At 41.1% G+C, this 24124-nt stretch overlaps 1 protein-coding gene across 2 annotated transcripts; it reads left to right on the plus strand.

The window, feature by feature from the left end:
- The first annotated feature begins 766 nt into the window (after positions 1-766).
- phaf1 (phagosome assembly factor 1) lies at positions 767-23022 on the plus strand. 2 transcript variants are annotated; one of them, XM_030053298.1, is made up of 16 exons: positions 767-2054; positions 2939-3021; positions 3416-3499; positions 4092-4135; positions 4924-5003; positions 5167-5261; positions 8123-8187; positions 8314-8426; positions 9245-9378; positions 9877-9960; positions 11150-11232; positions 11552-11595; positions 11710-11759; positions 12890-12948; positions 13975-14047; positions 17041-23022. In XM_030053298.1, the coding sequence occupies exons 1-16, from the start codon at positions 1991-1993 to the stop codon at positions 17134-17136; spliced, it is 1251 nt and encodes a 416-aa protein (XP_029909158.1). In that variant the 5' UTR covers positions 767-1990; the 3' UTR covers positions 17137-23022. The 2 variants fall into 2 exon arrangements, with proteins under 2 accessions (XP_029909158.1, XP_029909159.1); XM_030053299.1 differs by having other exon boundaries at positions 11713-11759.
- Positions 23023-24124: the final 1102 nt, after the last annotated feature.

Consider the following 24124-nt stretch of genomic DNA (forward strand, 5'->3'; position numbering starts at 1 on the left):
GGAGCAGCCTGTCAGTGGATGTCTCTGTGCAGCCATATTGTTCACTTTATTGTGTAATTCTGTTGTTTAAATCGTACTATATTCCTTGTTTATAGTATTTATATTGCTTGTTGCTATTTATTTATTATGCTTCATATTTTGCTATCCACTTTGCTGCTGTAATGCTGGAAATTTCCCCACTGTGGGACTAATAAAGGAATATCTTATCTAATCTTATCTTAATAAGTCCATGATAATAATTCATACTGATGCCGTTTATGACATTATGGCATCTTGTGTGTGAAAAGTGAATGGCTACAGCAAGAATAAGCAATTTTTTTTTAAAAAAAGATCTTATTTATACTTCAGATTAACAGTCAGATTGGCCACCAACCACTAAGTGGGAGGTATTGCTTGGCATAATACTGCAGTAAAATCCCAAGTAAAAAAAAAAAAACTCTGAATGCCCTGCGCCTTCTTTCATTTCATTTCATTTCATTTCATTTCATTTTATTTTATTTTATTTTATTTTACATGCACCAGTAATACTGTGGTATTTTAGTATAAAATATTCCTTATTTTATTTTATTTTATTTTGTTTTACAAGCACAAATAATACTGTGGTATTTTAGTATGAAATATTCCTAATTTATTTTATTTTATTCTACTTTTTTATTTTTTATTTTTTAATTTTTGTATAAAGAGAACGCACGGGTCAGCTGACATGAACGTCATCACGTCAGCCCCGGAGCGTGGCTTCGCACACAGGAAGTTGAATTATCAGCTGATGCTGGCTGGCTGTTGTTGATGCTTGAAGTTGCTGTTGTTTGGACACTGTGTGTTGCTCTTATCGGCTCTTTGACATTGAAGACGCATTAAAACCCAAGCAAAGGAACTCGGCCGGCGGGCATTTTACCTCCTGAACGGGGTTATGAGCCACGGGCGAAGCGGCGACGTCGCGGAGGATTTTGAATCAGCGTAGCGGCAGAAAGCAGCTCAGTTAGCTCCGGAGCTCCAGTCCTCCGTGGAAGGAAGGAAGAAAGAAAGAAAGAAAGAAAAACAGCAGAGACACAGCAAACGGCTTGACGTGCTCTCTTTGTTTATGTCGTGCCTGTCCGTTTCGCAGTATCATTTGTTTACCTTGTGTTGAACCTAGGCTTTTTTTTTTCTATTTATATGTAAACCGCAGCACCGTTAACGCAAAGGGCAGCTAGCTCCCGAGCTAACCGTTAGCCGCAGCGAACAGAAACAGAAAATCTTGTTGTTTGGGCTTTGATGTGACAGATAACGTTACCTAACGGGGAAGACCGTGTCGAATCCGGAGCAATTATTATCTCTGTGCCTGTGTATTTCCCTGTTTGTCACTGGATCCTGTGCACTTGTTGACCTGTAAGTGGATGAGGCATTTTATTAAGGCTGTAACAGACTAAGAGAGATTTGACCCAACAGTAACCTTAGCTTACATTTCATGAGAGTTTAGCTTTGTCGTATTATTATTATTATTATTATTATTATTATTATTAATATTTTAATACACGAAAACGAGCAATAGATTTGCGTTCAGCTGGCCTTGTGCGTTTTTAAGTTTGCTGGCAAGTTGCGTAACCTGTTTTTGTCTGCGAGCTGTCAGCCTTGTCTGAGGTAACTGTGTTCCCCCAAAATTGTGATAACAACTTGATGATTCATTGCTAACTGTAGCCGGTGTCGTGCTCATTGCTTTGGTACCTTTTAATGTCAATAATACTTGGTGAAAGTGGCCACCTGTTTTTTTTTACTTTGGCCCTGAGCTTAAGCAGCTGTTTTCAACTCACTCCCATGACTTTGGAATCGTGTAAGAATTAAGTGGATGACCTTCTTTGGAGTTATGAATTAAGGGAGCTGCCTGGAAACTGTTGTGAGGCAGAGCTGTGGTTATAGGGGAGACCGGGAGAGAGAGAAAGGGCCCCTCACAGGGTCCCAGTGTGTCTTGAGGTGAGGTGAGCCACCACCACCACCCCCCTACTACTCGCCAATGCTGGATCTGGAAGTGGTGCCTGAGAGATCACTTGGAAATGAGCAATGGGAATTTGCCTTAGGTGGGTATTGCAGCTGTGTCAGAATAATAATGTCCATGTGAGGAGGAGAGGGAGGACATGAGCCATTGGTAGTCGTACATGCACAAATTTTCTTTACATGTGCACTCATAAGCTCATAATCTTGTTTACTGATCAAGCTTATGATAAGTAGATAGATAGATACTTTATTGGTCCCAGAGGAAATTTAAGCATCCAGTAGCTCAGCACAATAAATACACAATATGATTAATACACAACTAGAAATGCAAACCATAAAAAAGCCTGAGACAATAAAATAGCCTGAGAATGAAACAATGGCCTGAAGCTATTGTTTAGCCTGCAATCCTGAAACATTAGTTTGTTCGGTGGATAAACACGATAATAGAATAAAAATAACATTAAAATTAAAAAATAGCCCGGAGAGATGGCTGCACTATAAACATAAGCAAGGCGCTGTTGATGCAGTGGATAGATGATTAATGCAGTAGATGAATAATAGTTCCATAGTGCAAAAAACAGTGTGTAGTCACAGTAACAGTAAACAGTTACCAAGTGACTGTTTGGGATGAAGTGATTAAACCGTACAAAAATAAAGTGCCTGACAGTAAACAAAGTGAGGCAGTGAGTACTACAACAGTTATTAAAGTTATTATTGTAAGACATAATTCACAGTGAAGAAATAATGTGCAGTGACAGTAACAGGTGAGAAAACTGTCGGACCAGTGACCGACAGTGAAGAAGTTATGAAGTGATTAATGACTATAATTGTAAATAAGTGGTTATCAGGTAAGCACATATGACCCCCCCTCCCCCCTTCAGGAGTTGCTGTTGTCTGCCTCACACCATGTGTTCATGTACAAGTGTATCCATACTTAGTGTGTGTGTATATGTGTGTGTGTCTTCAGGGATGCCATTGGCCCAGGCCATCTCTATCCTGCAGAAACACTGCCGCATCATCAAGAATGTCCAGGTGCTATACAGTGAACAGGTAAGATCACTGCACACCTTTTTCTAATACACTCTCTCTCTCTCTCTCTCTCTCTCTCTCTCTCTCTCTCTCTCTCACACACACACACACACACGTACACATAGAAAAAAATGTTAGCTACTAAAGGAATCCCTTTTCAGGCAGTAATACAGGCTTTTCCAGTGCTGGCACAAAAACAAAAAGACTCCTAGATTCAAGAGCAGTCACAGCCTGTGCATTTGGCTTTTCTTTTTTGTCTGTCTTCAGTGTTTGTGTAACTGTAATTTGGTTGTCAGACAATTCACTACTTGTAATCGTTCCTGCTCAAAAATAGCTGATGCTGTGTGTGCTTATCCACGTATCATCCGCCTGTCCCTCTCTCTTCATTAATTATGTTTGTCTCTCTCCCCTCCAGACACCACTCAGCCACGACCTCATACTGAACTTGACTCAGGATGGAATTAAACTGCTGTTTGATGCCGCAAACCAGAGACTCAAGGTGACGAGAGCTGATTCGTGCCGGGTTGTTGTGCCTGATTGGCGGGTGGTGTCCGGGAAGGACAGCCTGCCGTGGGGAGAGATGGAACCAGTGTTTTGCTTTGTTTTGTTTTGTTTTTTTTTTTAGTTGCTTTTAACAGCAGCCAGAGACCACAGCTGTGAGACATCCAGTGTGTTTGCTGTCATTTAAAAAGGCAGCCTGTCTTTTAGGGGAGGGTTTGACTATGAGCAGTGTCAAGTCTTAGGCAGAAAGTTGAACTTGGGTGGATCTGAATGGTTGTTTGGAGTTGTTAACCAGATCCTGCCGGCAAGAACTGCGGTGTTTTCTCTGCAGTTAATCAGCAGCAGCAGCAGCACACCACCACAGTTGGAAAACTTGCCCTGTTTGTCCAGATGATTGGCAAAGACATTGGAAATTCCTCATCTGGCCTCCTTGTTTAATCACACCTAACTAACTAATCTAATTATAGCATAGCTGACTTACTGTTCAGTTGCATCTCTCATGCCTCTTGGACAGTCAGCAGGGTGATTTGAAAATATCATTTTTTTCCCCTCAGTATATCATAACTCTGTCTGATTCTGTGTGGTGACAGGTGATCGAAGTGTACGACCTGAGCAAAGTCAAGTTGAAATACTGGTGAGTAGGCACTTTTCCCAGGGAAGACTGACACACAGTGAATACAAACCTGCTGAGCGAAACTGAATAAAATGCCTGGATGAAAAATACATCAGGACATGGGTACATGAGCTGCTGTTACGATTATCTTTTTTATGTTCAATTAACCTAACGATTATGTATTTATTTATTTATTTATTTTATTTTTTTGCTTTTGATTAGTCAGTTAATCATTAATGTATAAAATTATAAACTAATCACAAATGCCTACTGGATGTGAAAAGAGCCCAAAGCAGTGTCTTCAAATTTCTTCCATAGTCTGACCAACAGCCTAAAAAAAACAAATTAAAGGTGTAATGATATGAAACAGAGAAAAGCCAACGCATTTCAACACATATGTAAAGCTGTAATTTCTGTCAGTTGACTAATTTAATAAAGAAATAGTTTAAGCACCACAATACAGCATATACGGGTGTCGATACGTGGAGGATCTGTAAACCAGACAAATAGAAGACTGTAGAATACAAATAGCAGATAGACACAAAGCTGCTGCTGATTTTGTTCTAATGAATGTTGTCACAGTAATGGAGGCTGCCTGTGTTAATGTGTTTGTCAGACTGTGTGTGTGTGTGTGTGTGTGTGTGTGTGTGTGTGTCTGTGTGTTTGTGTGTGTGTCTGTGTGTGTGTGAGTGAGAGAGTCCATTTCAGCTGTCTGGACAGAGGCCTGAAACTAATGCAGGACAGTCTATATGAGAGTTAAAAGATGAAACAGTAACTCTGTGTGTTTGTATGTGTGTATTGTATTTCAGTGGAGTCCATTTCAACTCTCAGGCCATTGCCCCTACAATAGAGCAAATAGACCAGTCATTTGGAGCTACTCACCCTGGAGGTACAACACACTCATACACACACACACACACACACACACACACACACACACACACACAATGTGCTCTCTCACAAACTTCTCATTTGGACCTCATTAAGTGTATGCAGGTTTATTTAGATGCACACATTAATCATACATGTCTCCTAACTTGTGTTTTGTGCAGTTTACAATGCTGCAGAGCAGTTGTTCCATCTCAACTTCAGAGGCCTGTCCTTCTCCTTCCAACTGGACTCGTGGAACGAAGCTCCCAAATATGAGGTGAGAGTGTCTCTGTGCTGCCTGCCAGACGGTTTCGTGAGGGTGCAGGTGTTGTTTCGTCCATGTTTCCCAGCGTAAAATCAATGTGGATCAGAAGCTGGCCAAGCCAGGTTCAGGTCCTGTGTTCAACCTGCTGTGTCATTAAACACTGAATCCCTACCAGCTGCAGGGCTGCTTGTTCTGTAGTCGAGCCTGACAGTTCAGGTTCAGTTCAGTTGACCTCTGACCTCCAATTTCCTCACAGGTGTCAGTAAACATTATTAAAATGATCATTAGTAATGCTGTGCCCACATGCGAAGTGAGAATGTTGTTGTCTAGCCTCTGAGGCTCAGTAAGTTTTTGCCCAGAAATGTGAATTTTTATCATTATTTCTTAAACTCTTTGTGGACATACAGTTTCCATCCAAATCTTACAGCAGGTGGCTGTTTTCCTTCTGTTAACCTGCTTTTGTGGTGCACATTACACCCCCTTCATGTAGAAAATGTGTAATGCACAAATTCTGGTCATACAGTTGTGACTTAATTTTTTTTACCTTGTTAATGTGATCTGAAAGAGCTTCCTACAGCAAGAAGAGCAGAGTTCAGGGACTTAGCAGCATTCACTATTAGTTAATGTTTGCTGAAAGCAATATCTCCCATAGTCTGGGAGATATTGCTTATATAGACATTGCCTCTAGAGATATATTGCTGAAAATAAAAGCAGATAGTGTTGACATGCCATCAGAATTTTGACTTCAATGCCAAACGTGATATTTTTAAAAATTGATACTACAGAAGCACCAAGCGATGTGTTACCACCCTTGACCAGGAGAGCTTTGCAGCAACTTTTTCACATGAGCGTTTTCTGATATGTTGGCATTTGCCTCTGTAAGTGAAATGGTTCTATATTTGGCTCCTGGCATCAGTTTTGTCAATATGTTTAGCTGGACTGGGATTCAGTTCAAGGCGTACTGGACTGTTTGACCCCGTTGAATGTTTTCAGCCGACTGCAGCCGTCCTGCATGAAGAGCCAGACTCCAGCTCTCTGTCTTGTCCAATATGATTTGAAATGAAACTTCAGGTTGCAGAACACATTCGGTGAAACTGTTGAATGTTTGTGATATTCAATCCACTGCAGTGGTATTTAAGTAGTGCTAAAATTTCAGTCCTGGTGACAGCAGCAGCAGAGAGGCTTGTGTAATTAGTCTACGTGTGTGTGTGTGTGTGTGTGTGTGTGTGTGTGTGTGTGTGTGTGTGTCAGAAGCTGTGTGGCTCTCTGGTGGCAGTAGGTTTAAATGGCAGTGGATTTCCTGGCTGATGCATGACTTGAAGCAGCTGCCCTGCCGTCTGCTTCCTCCTGCTGCTCGCATCTCAAAAGCACAAATCATGCACCGATGTGTCTCTTTCTGCACTTCCTTCAGACATCTGGCTCACCTCAGTTCACTTCCTATCCCACAGACAGGCTTCTTTACAACTTAGCAGATTGCATAGATTTAACAGAAACACACCCATCTTTTTTGCTTTAGCCACACTTAATCCAGAAAGATGGAGGGTGAACTGTTTGATGCTGTGAAGTAGGAACCGGATCCTTGTGTTTGCTTATAGTCCTTGATGTGTAAGTGCATCCATTCTAGTTAAATTTGCTGTTTTGTGTTGGAGAATATTTGCATCTCAAGTCTGTGAAAGCTCAAGGAATCTCAGTATAGTTTGTTTGCTTCCTAATTTCGTCATCAGTGTTTAAGATGCCTGGCAGCTGGTGTGTGTGGTGATTCTTTGTGAGTTGGGGATTCTATATCCATTGCATACTTTCAGTAATTTAAGCACAGGGGCAATAAGCTGCTATTTTTATATATTTTTTATGTTGCCATGTGTTTTTAGGCCAACATAAACATTTAAAAGCTGGCATAATGTTTTTACTATATGTTTATCATTTTATGTTAAATCTCAATATCTCAGTGATGCTGTAGATGAGTCAGCAGCAAAGAAAAAAAATCGAGCTTACCAACCCAACCATTTTCTTTAACCTGGTGACACAGCTCCCATCTGCAGCCATTTTGCATCTCTGCTGCTTAAGCAACTGATAAATGCATCCAAGAGACAAATTCAGCTCAGTCACTGAGGGATGTCGACCTTCACACTGCCAGACTTCATCACTGATCACAGCAATTTTCTACAAGCCATGTCTGCTGTTTGCTGAGCAGCGTCTGCTTAAGAACCAAAGTAAAAACTATTGTGAAAATACAGCTTTTACACTGTGAATCTTCACACTTTTGTTGGATTTTTTTTAGTCACAGGACTGTCTCACACTAATTAAGGCAAATATTCAGGCTTTCATTGTGAAAAACCACAAATGCCTTTTAATTATATTAATTTCGATGTAGCTTGTTACGATATTGGACACTATGGACTGAATCATGGTTCTTTAATAAGATAATTTACACACAATAGAGTTTTGATAAACAATCATTAATATTGAGCATTTGATGAACAAATGAGCAAATAACAGAGCAGCAAGAACAGGGTAATAAGTTAACAGAAAACTCCATATCTTTACTGTAATGCAATCTTTTCAACCGAGAAAATACAACATTTATCAGCGTATTACAATCCCCCAAATCCAGGAGGATATCCCTTCACATTTTACAACATCAGAATAACAGCATTTTATCACCCAGCCTTAAGAGGATCTGTGTCGGAAGAGTGTTTGCAGCCTTGCATAAAAGCATGTGTGTCGTGCATGTGTCAGAATGCAAGACACACACGTGCACATTCACACATACACACACACACACACTCACACACACAGTATATACCCGTCCTGTACTACTCCCAGCTGTTTTGCCTTGGCAGCCTAACTTTGCCATGGGCTTGGCCTCCCTGCAGATTCCTCACGGCGCCATGGTCAAGAGGATGCACATCTACACTGGCAACAACCTGCAGGACACAAGGTAACACACACACACACACACACACACACACACACACATACACACACACACACATACACAGGCAGATGTACAAATGTGTTGTACACACTCACACACACACCTCTCTCTCTCTGTCTGTGTCCTCAGAGCTCCAGCGATGCCATTGGCTTGTTTCCTTGGCAACGTGTATGCAGAGTGTGTGGATGTCCTGCGAGATGGGGCGGGGCCTCTAGGGCTCAAACTCCGCCTTCTCACTGCAGGTACCGTGTGTGTGTGTGTGTGTGTGTGTGTGTGATTCCTGAAGGATGGGATGAGACTGCAGGAGCTTCAGCTGAACTGGAAAAGAGGAAATTCCAGCAGCAGTTGAAATACTGAGATTTATTTGTAAAGCCCTGTTTTGGCATGCAGCCTTTGTCAGGGATTTTCAACCATGTCGGTTTTTATTTAGGGCCGTTTCCACATGTCTGCATCTGGACTGTATGCTGTTGTTTTTTTTTTTTTGTCCCCACATACACGCAAAAATAAAAACAGGAAGAAAACATCATAAAAGACTGCACTTGCCTTTTCAGCCAAACCATGTTTTAACTTGGCACTGATTTTGTGTGAGAATTTGAGTGTGTGTTGTATTTTTATATGTCTGTTGCAGTGTTTGGCTGTTTTGAGCAGACTGTGAGTTGGCAAGAATTAATAATTTTACTGTACAGTGTCAGCACCTGGTTGTACTTTGTGTCTATGTCTATATTTAGGAAATTTAAGCCACTTGATGTAAATAATCATATTGCATGTTGCTATTTTGCTGTATATTGCTCCTGTAATATAAATTACAATGAAGCATGCAGACAGATTTTTGCAGTACATTGGATTTGCTTTGTTGAGTTTTTTTTCCCCCAAGGAGCTCACTGGTCAGACAAAATGACTGCAGTCTCATGCAGCTGAAGTAGCACATATTGTAATTTTTCATGTGAATTATGCAGCCCTGTTGGAAATCAAGAATGAGCAACGCTTTCTTTTATATGCCATGCCGTTCAGCTGCTGTATATGGAGGTTGACTGTTACCATATTGTGTGTGGGTGTGTAGGTTGTGGTCCTGGAGTAATGACTGATGCTAAAGTGAGGTCACTGGAGAGGAGCATTTATTTTGGAGACTCCTGTCAGGACGTGCTGGGCGCTCTGGGCTCGCCACACAAAGCCTTCTACAAGTCTGAGGATAAGGTACAGAAATTCTGATTTACATTCTCTCTCTCTTTCTCTCTCTCTCCATGTAAATATGTATTATATATACACACATTCATATTTCTTGTGTTCTCAATATATTGTAATATAATATAATGTATAGTTGTGATTGTTGTCTTATCTTCACTACTCTGTCTCATTCTTATATTTATTATATTCTCTGTTACTGTGGCGACTTAATTTTTTCCACTTTGATCATTTAAGTTTCATCTAACCTAAACTAATCTAATCTATTTGCTACTGACACACTACATTAGCATGTTTTTTCTTCACAAAAATGTATTCGGTGGACTTTTCCTGTGATTGCGTGGAGCTGTTTACATTCTGATTTTCCTACAAAGTGACGGGGCATTACCAGAGATTTTTTGCAGCAGCAACAACAGCAGCATAAGAAACTACAGATGCTGGAGAACACATGTAGAGTACTATATGCTTCTATATTTGAATTTAACCATCCCATGTTATTGTGTATTTCAGATGAAGATCCACTCTCCATCGCCTCACAAGCAGGTTCCTTCAAAATGCAACGACTACTTTTTCAACTATTTCACCCTCGGCGTGGTACGTAAGCTCGGCCTTGTTTTGTGTGTGTGTGTGTGAGAGAGTGAGAGAGAGTGAGAGAGAGAGAGAATTAGAAAAAGGTGTGCAGTGATCTTACCTGTTCACTGTATAGCACCTGGACATTCTTGATGATGCGGCAGTGTTTCTGCAGGATAGAGATGGCCTGGGCCAATGGCATCCCTGAAGACACACACATATACACACACACAGAGTTTGCATACCTGTTGTTTGCCTGTGTTACTTTTATGTGAATTGGTGCATTTTTAGAGTTACTGTGCACATAGTTGATTTGTGACTGGAAAGGTTGTTTTGAATCTGTTTTGAATCTCCACACTGGTGGTGTCAGTCTTGAAGTGGAAGAATAAGACTCTCTCCCCTGTGTTGTCCAAGTGCCCTTTAGCAAGGCACTCATCACTTGGTCAGCATGTGGTCATCAGGATGTGATTCAGGCTACAAAACAAACAAACAGTTATTAGTTTTATAGCTATTAATTTTGAGATCATCAATAAATCATTTAGTCTCTAAAATAGAAAAAAATGGCAAATGCCCAGTGCTAATAACCATAACCTGAACTGGGTTAAAACTGCTAACTTGATATGAGTGGAGAAAAGCAAGCACATCGTACCTTATGTGAAGCAGTAACCAGTAAATTTTGGGTATTTTCACTTGATAAATGACTAAAACAGGTAATAAAACTTCAAAATTAATAACATTTTTCTGTCATTCAACTAGCTGATTTACTGACATTTTAGCGGTCGTTCAGAATTACAGTTGTGAGCTCTGGCAGCCGCATGTTTGTGTGCTTTTTGGCCAGAGAATAAAACCACTCATGGAAGTGATGAAGCATAAAGGGTTGCCTGCTGTGAACCTGACGCCCTGCAGCGGGTTACATTCTGGTTACATTCAGATCTGTCACATGCAATGAGATGTGAACAGTGTGCCATCAACAGACAGGACAAGGCTCTTGTTAAAGCAGGTGTGTCTCAACATGGCCATTTGAGAAGACTACAGGCTGCATTCTCACCAGTGTTACCTCCCCACCTACAGTACAGTTACATAATTCTTTTTTTAAGTTGCTTCAAATGTCTTCCGTGACGTGAAAAAGTCTGGGAAATTCCTCCAACTGATAGAGGAGTTGTTTCAGTAACTAACCTGGTCAATAGCACTTTTGCATGTTTGTGTTTTTCAGGATATCCTGTTTGACTCTACGACTCACCTGGTTAAAAAGTTTGTCCTCCATACCAACTACCCTGGGCATTACAACTTCAACATGTGAGTTCTGTCTTTTTGACCATCTGTTCATTTTTTTCCTCTTGTCTGTTTGTGAAATACATTTTCTTGGATGCTGGTGTCTGTTTCTAGAAATCAGCAGTGGGCTTGTGTGTCCAGGCTTTCTTTCTTTCTGTCTGCAACTCTCTCTTATTCCATCACATCAGGCCTTACAATTTCAACATCATCTTGACCCAACTAATCCCCTAATAACTGGGCTTACATCATGTCATTAAGTCTCTTTCTTTCAGTAATTTCCCTTGCAATATTTGTCTGTATCATTGTCATTTGAATGTAATGTGAATTTTCCCCCTCATCACAGATATCATCGATGTGACTTTAAAATTCCTCTAGTCATAAAGAAAGGTGAGTGAGACAGTTTAAGTGCATGGATATGTCTAAAGAGAACAGAATGGGATACATATCTCTGCCCTCCACTCATTTGTTTTTGTCTTTCTCCTCTGTGATCACTCTCGTCAGAAGGAGCCGATTCTCAGGGGGAGGACTGCATCCTAACCACCTACAGCAAGGTGAGACATCGACAGAAAAGCACCGCTTTTGGTTGGTTGGTTTGGTTTGGGCTGTGGTTTTTAAATTCAGAAGGTGGCGCTGTGGTAGAGGTGTAATGATTCAACTAGATTATTTCATCAGTCGAATCAGATTCAGACGTTCAACATGACAAATTTTATTTTTTTTATATTGTCTTTTTGGCAGTCATAAAGTACAAACATTGGCACAAGTTTCAATGTTGATAGACCACATTAATAATAATTAAAGCAATTTTAATTGCTCATAATCAAATGCTTTTCTATCTGCAATAATTTAGGCCATAATACTTCCCAGACAGGGAATGCAGAGATAAGAGTTGTTTTCTTTTATTTGTTAGGATATCAGGCAGTGCTGCATTCACACTGTGAGTGACTCGTTTTAGGCGGTCACTCTAAAATTAACAAAAAATACACATAAGTCAATAACATTGCTTTAGTTTTCATTCATTGTTTCATAAAGTGAGTGTTATGTAATGTGAATTAAGACTTTTTGACTGCGGTTAAGGGCATTACAAATGAATTTAAATTCACATGGCAGATTCTACCATCATCTCCAACAATGGCTACCATTCTGTTGTCGATGAGGCCATTAGTCCTGCAGTGTTTCAGATCAAAGCTGTAGAGACCTGGGAAGCTTTAATGGCTATGAGCAGCTTCTCATCAGTGTTGAACTTGGCAGGTTGGGTCAGTTACTAATCATGAAGCATAATCACATCAGAAAGGAAACAAGCACACAAGTCAGATTTTCTGTGGACGGCTGATGACCATGAAGATTTCAGCCGTGGTGACGAGCCGTGTTGAGTGTTGATGCATTTCTCTGGTCGATCCACTGCAGGAAATTAAACTTATTGATGATGTTGCTCACAGTGTGACTGCACAGGAATGATGCAAAACCTGTTAATTTCCTGTTAATTTGTAAAGTCATTGCTTTTCCCTCCTGTCCCACAGTTATATCCTGTTCTTTTTCTTTGTAGCTTCATAATTCTCCAGCCAAACTTTTATAGAATGCATAATTATTTTACAATTAGGGGGTTTGTAGTTGTAGAAAGTGAGAAGTGAATCACTGAAGGCTTAAAACAGCCTCAGCTTCTTAACGTTTGTTTCTCTCTCAGTGGGATCAGATTCAAGAACTGCTGGGACATCCCATGGAAAAACCTGTGGTGCTCCACAGGTAAAACACACACACACACACACATGTATTGTCCTACACTGGCCACACACACATTGCGACATGATCTTGAGTTATGTTGAGAATTGTTAGTGTCCTGCAGAAGCCTCAGTTTCACAAAAATCATTTTCTTGGGATTGTTGTAAAAGCAGGATAATTACCCCACAGACATTCATTGCCTTGGTCTCAGGGTTATGAAATATTTCCAGAGGCCCTCATTTTCAAACCATTGTAATTGTCACGTTTTATGTGAATGTGAGAAATGTGTCAGGAAACTTTATGGCTGTAAAAAAATTTTAAAAATCAGAGATACACACTGTATGTTCAGTGCTGTCCGATGAGTAATATGTGGAGGTAGATCTCACATCCATTAAGAGTAGTGACAGGCACTGATTTGCATACTAATTAGAAAAATTCTCTGTTACCACTCTGCTCTACATATGCATTACCCAGCATCTCTTAATGCAACTCAAAGGTTATTTATCAGCATGCCCGCTGTTGAACACAGAGCACCAAGTGTCAGAAAATTGTAGCTGTGTCATTTGTTTGGAAGAATAAAAAACATTAGGCCAACACATACAGTATCCCTGTTTGGTTTCCGTGGGCTATAATTTTCTTGACTAAATGGAAAACAGAAGAAAAAGATGAAAAATAGACTAAAGTGGCAATTTTCAGTAAATACTGCACACTTATGTATTTAGTTCCATACCACAGTATGATTCAGAGCAGAGTGTGAGAATGATTTCACTGAGTTCAATGAGTTCAAACTGATGCAAGCTTTATTTTGGGAGAACCCACTAAGGTTCATTTTACATTTCCTTCAGTACCACTGTCACTTTGAAAACGACAAAACAGGAGCAACAAGGTTTCTGAAGGACACTGACTTTTTCATATATAGACATGGATGCATATGGATACATATAGATTGACTGATTGATTAATTTATAGATATATTTACAGATATATAGATATATGTTACCCAAATGCACAAACACTCTGACACTGTCTTATATTGGTGTGTATTGACAGGTCATCATCAGCCAATAACACCAACCCGTTCGGCTCCACCTTCTGCTTTGGACTGCAGAGGATGATCTTTGAGGTTTGACAACTTTCTTTCTGTACAGAAGATTAGTTTTCAGGACATTTTTTTTTTAAAAAGTCGGTTCACAGGATGAGATTTTTCTAGAATCAGTCGCCAGAATTACATTAACCTCCTGCAGCAGTAACATCATCACGACTTGCGGGAACCAAGAAAAGTCATTCATGGATCAAAGTTCAGATTGTGGATCTGATCTCCGTGTGCGGTCAGAAGAATGTGGACAGGATCATATGAGATGACTTTATGCACCACTGCTATTTTTACACCTCTAGTGTATGGAGGAGCACAGCCTCACAGCCTTAATGTCAAAACTAAATCATGACAGACAGATCTTTATCACACTGAGGAATAGTGTTATGAAAGAACTTTAGTGAAAGTTAAGGCAAACTTTTGTTTACCATAACTGAACAGTCTAAAGGTAACTCTAAAAAAATATGGACCCAGATGTAAGAGTTAATTGGCCAAAATAATTAAACATCAAAGCCATTAGATGTTAAGGTAAATTACATTATTTTTTCAGGACATAGCTGAAACAGTAGACGTTATGAATAATTACTCTGTGGACTCGGTCGCTACTACAGTGCAAGTACAAGAAATAGTTACAAGACATACAGTACAGGCCAAAAGTTTGGACACACCTTCTCATTCAATGCGTTTTCTTTATTTTCATGACTATTTACATTGTAGATTCTCACTGAAGGCATCAAAACTATGAATGAACACGTGGAGTTATGTACTTAACAAAAAAAGGTGAAATAACTGAAAACATGTTTTATATTCTAGTTTCTTCAAAATAGCCACCCTTTGCTCTGATTACTGCTTTGCACACTCTTGGCATTCTCTCCATGAGCTTCAAGAGGTAGTCACCTGAAATGGTTTTCACTTCACAGGTGTGCCTTATCAGGGTTAATTAATGGAATTTCTTGCTTTATCAATGGGGTTGGGACCATCAGTTGTGTTGTGCAGAAGTCAGGTTACTGCACAGCCAACAGCCCTATTGGACAACTGTTAAAATTCATATTATGGCAAGAACCAATCAGCTAACTAAAGAAAAACAAGTGGTCATCATTACTTTAAGAAATGAAGGTCAGTCAGTCCGGAAAATTGCAAAAACTTTAAATGTGTCCCCAAGTGGAGTCGCAAAAACCATCAAGCGCTACAACGAAACTGGCACACATGAGGACCGACCCAGGAAAGGAAGACCAAGAGTCACCTCTGCTTCTGAGGACAAGTTCATCCGAGTCACCAGCCTCAGAAATCGCAAGTTAACAGCAGCTCAGATCAGAGCCCAGATAAATGCCACACAGAGTTCTAGCAGCAGACCCATCTCTAGAACAGCTGTTAAGAGGAGACTGCGCCAATCAGGCCTTCATGGTCAAATAGCTGCTAGGAAACCACTGCTAAGGAGAGGCAACAAGCAGAAGAGATTTGTTTGGGCCAAGAAACACAAGGAATGGACATTAGACCAGTGGAAATCTGTGCTTTGGTCTCATGAGTCCAAATTTGAGATCTTTGGTTCCAACTGCCGTGTCTTTGTGAGACGCAGAAAAGGTGAACAGATGGATTCCACATGCCTGGTTCCCACTGTGAAGCATGGAGGAGGAGGTGTGATGGTGTGGGGGTGTTTTGCTGGTGACACTGTTGGGGATTTATTCAAAATTGAAGGCACACTGAACCAGCATGGCTACCACAGCATCCTGCAGCGACATGCCATCCCATCCGGTTTGCGTTTAGTTGGACGATCATTTATTTTTCAACAGGACAATGACCCCAAACACACCTCCAGGCTGTGTAAGGGCTGTTTGACCAAGAAGGAGAGTGATGGAGTGCTGCGGCAGATGACCTGGCCTCCACAGTCACCGGACCTGAACCCAATCCAGATGGTTTGGGGTGAGCTGGACCGCAGAGTGAAGGCAAAGGGGCCAACAAGTGCTAAACACCTCTGGGAACTCCTTCAAGACTGTTGGAAAACCATTTGAGGTGACTACCTCTTGAAGCTCATCGAGAGAATGCCAAGAGTGTGCAAAGCAGTAATCAGAGCAAAGGGTGGCTATTTTGAAGAAACTAGAATATAAAACATGTTTTCAGTTATTTCACCTTTTTTTGTTAAGTACATAACTCCACATGTGTTCATTCATAGTTTTGATTCCTTCAGTTAGAATCTACAATGTAAATAGTCATGAAAATAAAGAAAACGCATTGAATGAGAAGGTGTGTCCAAACTTTTGGCCTGTACTGTATATGCAAAAACTGTATACATATGTTTCACTATATCAATCTGCTCTGTGCTAGATCCACAGCTCTCTCTTAAAGGTTATGCCAAAAAGGTGTGTAACAAAATTAAACTTGGTCTGTCCAGTTTTAGATACGTCAGGAACTCAGTGTCAACAGAAGCTGCCCAGATGTACTTTTATTCCACGATAGTTTCTCATGTCACTTATGGTTTGTCACAGACTCACTCTACTATTTTAAAGGCCTTATAGTCCCTGTATAACGAGACATTTAAGCTCCTGAACAAAAAACTTCATCATCACCATCATTGTCACTACAGCATTAGTATGTGCATCGGCTTGTTTTTTATTTCTGTGTTAAATCTCTATAAATATCATATCAGGCTAATCACAGTTCTCATCAACTTAACTCAACTTTTATTTGATCTTGAGTGTTAGACTGTTATTTATTTATTTATTTATTTATTTTTATAAAGAATGTAGGAATGGATGTATGACAGATGAACAGGGAGGAAGAGTTGTCAGCTGTTCTGGCCTACGTCCCTAATAACCAACCAACAAAGCAACCATTAACACAGCCGCAGAAGTGCCTGGGGCGTGGGTGGCCTCCACAGAGTTTTGTTTTTTGAGTAGTGCAAGGGGCTTGATACAGACCCTCTGCTGAGCTCTGTACTCGCTGCACAGACGCGCTGCACCGCAAACGCTGTAGGTACTGCAGAAACCTTAACACACAGACACGCTCTTTCTGTTCCCCTTCCCCAGGTAATGCAGAATAACCACATAGCATCGGTGACCCTCTATGGTGCTCCGCGGACTGCCAGCCAAGCCCGACCCGAGTCTAGCAGCAGTGCCCACTGAATGCGTGTCACCCACCAGAACCAAACCCATTCTGGCCCGGCTTGAATCCAGCGCTTCTACCGACTGAACTTGTAGCCCAGAGCAAAGCTCCCGCAGGCCCGGCCAGATTCTCGTCCAAGCGGACGTAACCCAGAACCACAATTATATTCTTTCCCCAAGTCCAAGTACTACTTACTGAGCATAAAAACATCCAGACCCTAAGATATGACCCAGAATCTACCAAATCAGGCCTCGCATGAATCAAGTACTAACCAGTGAGCAAATCACAACTTATTGTGGTGTTCTGAGACCTGCTGTCAACCCAACGTAGTTCACCCCAGGATCGTCCCAGGATTTAATAAGATGGGTACATAGCCGGAGCATTTAGGGAATTCAGTGAAACTCCTGGTGAAATTACCCAGTGGCTTATAATGTTGTATGGTGATGCTGCAAATTGACATGGTGAAGAACCTGCATCCTAATAGAACCTGGCGATTCCCTGTTCGGACTATCTAGTGATACCGATGGAGAGTTTGGCCAGGCTGTAGTTCAGATGCCATGTTTCCAGCAGTGGGCAGATGTGGAGTCTGTGGAGCCAATATGGTCTCCGCTGAAAACTGTAATGGCCAAGTTCTGTGAGAAGACTCCACCGAATACACAGCAACTAACCACACTGCCAGTCCAGCCACAACCACCACCGGTCTTCCAACTTCACAAGCAGACGAGTCCAAACTCAGCCCAAGAACCAAACCAGCCCCGTCCAGCCAAGAGCCACAACAGAGCCTGGAGAGGACCTGTAACCAAAACCAGAGGGACACAGGACGAAACCAGACTGAGGCAGAACCAAACGCACCGCAGGGCTCAGAGTAAAACACGGCCCAAAATTTAATGCACCTAAAAGCCAGGCCGGCCAAACCAGATGTGAACCTGAAGCCTCTCAGAGTAGAATAATCCCATACCGAGCCAGCCCCACCCTCACTTAATCTCTCCTACTCCCTCTCCCCTCAGACTTACTTCAGTGGTGCACGCTCTCTCTCTCACACACACACATACGCGCGCACACACACAAACACACACACACAACGACAAGCATACACATAACGCAGGTCTTCAGCAGCAGAGCATTTATTAACCCAAAGCTGTTCATATTTGCAGCTGCAGACATTCGTCTGTCTGGTCACTGCTCACCGCTGCTTTACACACACATGCACAAACAACAACACACACACTCGCTGACGTAAACAAGCATCTGCATGCACGACACTGCTGTCTGTTTTTGTTTTTTTATCGATGTTTCAGCATACACGCACACTAAACGCATTTCAATCCCTCCCACTACTTTGTACTCATGTATTTCTCATACATGAACGCTGGCTCAGCTTATATACCCTATAAGTGGAACACACACACACACACACACAGACACACACAGACACACACAAACAGAAATGCATGGAAACATGCAGGCATGCACAGACAAGGAATTGCATGAACTTGGCAGATGTTTTTAAATGAGAAGACAAACTATTAGAAGCACAAACTGGCCACTTTGTATTTTGTTTGTTTGAGAGAATCTTTTCCTGCATGTTGTGAGGGGCGGGGGCTCGGCACACACTCTGTTTTCCTTTTACACCCCCCACCCCTCCAGTTACTCACATCATGACCATTCTCATTTTGTTCTGGGAGATTTTGTTTTGTTTTCTAATTTTTACATTTGCACTAATACACACCTTTTTACTTGATTGGTTGACTGTGCCCGACCCTCAGAGACGGATTTGTGAAGTCGTTTTGGAGAGACAGACGTGCATGTGTGTGTTATCCATCGCTTAGGAAAGAGGCGAGGTACCCTGTCCTCCTCTCTGTTATACCCTCCCCGCCTCCCTCTTTCCACCGCGCTTTCCTGATCTCTGTGTCCGATTGATTCATTGCAATTCTTCTTTCAATCATTTCTGCATTTATTTCTTTGTTGAATTGCCAAATGCTATAGCCAAAGATGTTTTCAAAATGATTTTGTTTGATCTGCTAACATTACCGCTGTTATTTCTCATCTGAATCTGTCCTGCGGAGAGAAGACAGTGTTGCCTCTCTCCTCTCTCATGTATTTCATGTCCCAGCTCTGCCCATCAAAGTCATTACTTGGCCTTTAAATTAGGCTCCCCTTCTCTGTAATCGGTTGCTGTAATTAGGCAGAAATTAAAAACAACAGTATCCGACTTTGCTTAGTCTCTTGGTCAGCTTATCCTTCATCTGATCGTGACTGAATTATTCCCTGCTCAGATAGATTGGTTACAGCTCAACAAAAATAAATAGTGGAACAGTCTCACAATTATGCAGCAGTTTCTGGATAATAACCTTTTACAGGTCGTAGGTTTTCATGCTGTCTAACTGCACACTGATTGTGGACATTGGAGAGCCGTAACTTAAAGGATTAACATTGTTTTTTCTGTGGATCCAGTGGTATTTTTTAACCTGTTGTATGAATCAGGAAGAGCATCATTCATTCCCTCATCATGACATGAGACTGCAGTCTCGCCCCTAATCTCTGATATCTTTTAAAATCTTTTAAACACATGCAATTGAATAAATTATTTGTATTAATTCTCTTTTTTTATTATTGCTCCTGGATACGGATGCCATATGGGTTGTGCTGTTATTTTGTCGCTATAGCTGAGTTATGATTGTTTGTAACAGCATGTGTAAATTCATCAGGGTTCGACTCAGGGCCCGCATACATGACGCAACGTTGATTATCAGGCCTGATCAGAGACAAATTACTACTTCGACTTTGTGGTTTCTGTGTCCACCTTTCCATCAACTATATTCAAACCAATAGGTAGCTCCAGGTTTAACTTAACAAGCTCATTAGGTTGCATTTGAAAATGGTTGATGCAGAGGCAGACACGAGCCGCAGTGTCTAATGTGTGCTGTTTGTATAGTAGACAGCAGAATGACAGATGCTGACAGTGGAAAAATAGTCACAATAAAATTCAGTAGTTAAGGTGCCACTGCACTGTGGGAAGAAAAAGTGAAACATTCAAAAATTAAAAGGAGGGAAATGTGGTGTTTGAACGAAGCATCAAAGCAGATTTGATGCTTTGTTCTGCAGGGTTTGGAAAGTGTTCAGCGTTTTCTGTGAAATGTCTTGTTAAAAATACCTCGGCATTTGGTGTTTTTTCATCTCAGTCATGGCAACCGGTGGATATCACTTGACACACTGACAAAGCTTTGAAAATATTTCTCTCAAGCTTTTTAATTGTGTCACAAGTGACTCAAGAAAAACAGCAGACTAACTCAAACTTTCAAGGTTTCCACCTCACACTATTTAATTTGCCGTATTGTTGCACGGCAGCATGAAGTGATGCTGCAGGTCAGTTTTATGACAGAATTTAGACAAAGAAATCACCATCTGATCAGTGTTGCTGTTCTGAGGCTTTATGTGTATGGGCCCTGATCCTTAGGGAGTTGATGTTGATGTACAAATGTTGTAAATAGTGTGTGTTCTTATTCTGTTGTGTCATTGTTAACTGAAGCAAAAGGAAAAACCATGAGGTCTGGCTCGGCACAGACAAAGCTGAAAGTCTCCTAACAAATCCTCCCTGGTTCTGATCAGATTCAAATGCAGGAGGAGACGTCATCACATCTTACAACTCATAAACACTGAATCACTGGAATATTTTTCTTTATTTTTTTGTCATTTTTAATTGCAAACCACTCAGTATTGCAGCTTTTAAAAAAAATAATATATATATATACAAGGCTTATTCTGCAAGTATGCAGGTGTGTGTGTTTCTCTAACCCTGCTTCTGCTCTGTGCTGGAGACAGCTGGGCTGAACGTAGCCAAACCTTTGAACTGCTCTGGGTGTCGATGCTAGATCCACAGAAACTGCATTAAAAACAAAGGCGCTACTCACCCAAGTGGAATAAAACACAAAGACTTTTCATTTTAGGGCTGGAAGAGAGCTCTGTGGTAGAGGAGGTATTTTTATGGCGTAAACCAAATCTGATTGGGAATCTGGCTTTGGTATCCTGCTAGATTTTGCCTCTGCTTGTTTAAGCTGTAAAAGAAAGAAATATCACTTTGACTAAAGCTCTCTTTCAGCCCGACTCAAAAAGTGACATTTCTCCCTTTTGGAAATGGGGCCTAGCGCTTCGACGCCGACTTGTGGCCCCTCCGGAGTGAGCCGATGTGGTTTGGGATCCAGTGTCTGTCGCGGGCCAGAGTAGTGTTTCATAAGCTTGGATCCCAACACAAGAAACACATTTTCTCCCTCGGCCTCCCAGGAGCAGAGAGTTAAAAAACAAAGGTTGTACAACTGTCCCTGATACAGGCTCATGTTGGCAACACAGGCGCACCGCTCCTTAGTCCTGTTCTGGTCGAGTCGCATCTGAAAGCATCTGTGTTATAATTATCATAAATGTGCTATTCAAACATTTTCTTACCACTTGCTTTCGTGCAAGTTAATATAAACATGAAAACCAAGAAAAAAAAAATAGAAGTTAAAAAAAAAAAAAAAAACTGTTTTAACATTGTGCCTCATCTCCCACCGAGCCTGTCTTTGACTTCTGTCTGGATCTCCTGTGTAAAAGGAATCTCCTTGTACATACATTTTGAGAATGCATCTGACCTGCATCATTGTACAGTATGTATGTATATATGTATGCGTGTCATTGAGCATGGCAACAAGCTAACACGGCATCACGGCCGTCTTAACAGTCATTTTCATTTCCCTGACGTACAGAGAACAGCAGGTGGTTGGGTTTCTCAAAACACAAGGATGAGTTCTTTTTTTTTTTTTTCTTCAGGGTTTTATTTATTTTTCCACACTCTTGTTTCTGACTTTGTTCTGTTGTCCCACTTTCCTCCCATTTCCTGTTTATCATGTTGCCCAGAACAACATGCCCAGAACAAATGGCTGCAAACGTCCACAGCCCAACCCTGCTGAAGCTCATCATGATCATCTTTGAGCCAGTCACTTACAGTGGAACAGACTGTTTTAGTTTTCTGGGAGTGTCCCGGAAAACGTAACCTTGTTAAAGCCGAAACCAGAAAGATCGCATCTGCATTGTGAACAAAAGCTGTGTAATGCTTGCTGGCTGCAGATTTGTCTCCCTCATTTGCCAAAAAACAAGATAAAACTTCTTCTATCTAACTTTGGATTGGCTCCACTGCAAGCAGAAGGGGGCAAAGGCGATATGTGCGTGTTCAAAGCGTCTTATGTGAATTTTGAATGCAGCCTAAACATGGCTGAGTCATCGAGCGAGGGTCTCACAGCGTCATGCAAATTTAATTTTCTGGTCCAGGTCCAGGTCTGATGTAACAGGCTAAATTAACCAACAAGATGTTATGTGTTTTTTTTTTTTTTTTTTCTCTCCACATTGTAAGTAAATGGTTAGAAATGATCTGTGTGCTACAGTACACGTTTGGTAAGCCCAGCCCAGTGCCATGCACGGTCACTGCCGTGGTAATGCGTTGTTACTGAGAGAGAGAGAGAGAGCAGAGGATGCTGGGTAGTTTATCTCACCCAAACTCAGGTGGACATATCACATCCTCTTTTTTTTTTTTTCTTTTTTTTTTTAAGCTAGAAAAGCAAGTGAATACTTTTATCCAGAGGTCTGTGTGGCTTTTCAATTTCACCCTTTTTTTTTAATTCATTGGGATGATTGAATGGAAGAATGAATGATTGTCATTATCAGATTGTTGTAATTTATAATGGACAGCTTCATTTCAGTGTAACGATAAACTCATATTAACGCTGTGTATTGTCTGTCTTCTTGGATCATATGTTCTGTTCCCCATCTCCCTCACGCCCCTCGAAATAATTATTTTTTTGTGGATTCAGTACATTTTAATCCCATTTCTGGAAATGGGCGAGTTATACTTCATTAAAACTTGTGAATCAAATCCATTGAAATGTGGTGTTTTATATTTTGAATACTTTGTGTATGAAGAAATAAGTAGATCTGTCAAGCATGTCCACTGAAAAAGGCAATAAGCATACATACAGTTTGGTGCAACAGGAAAGGGTTAGGTCCGCTGAGAGCTTCGCTGCAGCAGAACGCTTTACACAAATCTGTGACCGTTATTAAAGTTGTTGAGATGAGCTGCTGAATCTCACACGACTCAGACAGAACATTTGGTATTTTATAAAAACCGGACGCCAAGTCTGAATTCTGTTCATTGACATCGAAGTTCATTTACTGTGTGTACAACCAGAATGATAATGAAAAATAATTAAAAAAAATATGGATGTGAAAATAAGTTTGCGAGGTTTTTATTTCTCAGTGAGATTACCTGCCGTCGAAACAGAGCGGGGAATAAGAGCTACTGCCCAAAGTGTCTGGACTGCGATGACTTTTGTAATCCTCAAATAAATATCTAGAATCTTATTTTAATACTTTTGATCCAGCTCTGGTTTGGAAACAGGGTTTGGTTGAAATCTACAAACTGCAAACAAAATTTCTCTTGACAAAATGACGCAGCAACTGTGGTGTCTGAAACAAATGGGGAAAAAAAAAAATCTGGACAGTATTTTTCCGTGCTGATGAGACTGACGGTAAATGCATGTGTGGAGGAGATGGGGAGACACAGATGTTCACACACAAAAAAAAAGTGATCCCACTCAGCTGTGATGCATAGATGTATTAATACGTGACTTACGTGATTGCAAACTGTCTGCAAATCTGCAAACGGGGCAGGGGGGGCTTGTCCCCTCCTGTGCACGGGACACATAATTCCTTGCTACGGCCCTGGGCACACAGCCCTGATAGGAAACAGCAGTGACTGAAGCTGTGCAGCACGATCTATTGTAAATCACCAAGGAACTCAGATCACGTTCCCACACAGATTCTAAGTGCTTCTAATTTGGTGTCACTGGGTTTGCTCTGTTGCACATTTTCAGAGCGTCGCTAAATCAGACCTCATCTGTTTTCTGTTTCGGCCCGTCAGGATGTTAGTCATAACAGCGTTTGCATATTTTGTCGGCGACTTGTATGACAACAGCACAACAG

Source organism: Myripristis murdjan, chromosome 6, assembly GCF_902150065.1.
Source record: "Myripristis murdjan chromosome 6, fMyrMur1.1, whole genome shotgun sequence".
Lineage (NCBI taxonomy): Eukaryota > Metazoa > Chordata > Actinopteri > Holocentriformes > Holocentridae > Myripristis > Myripristis murdjan.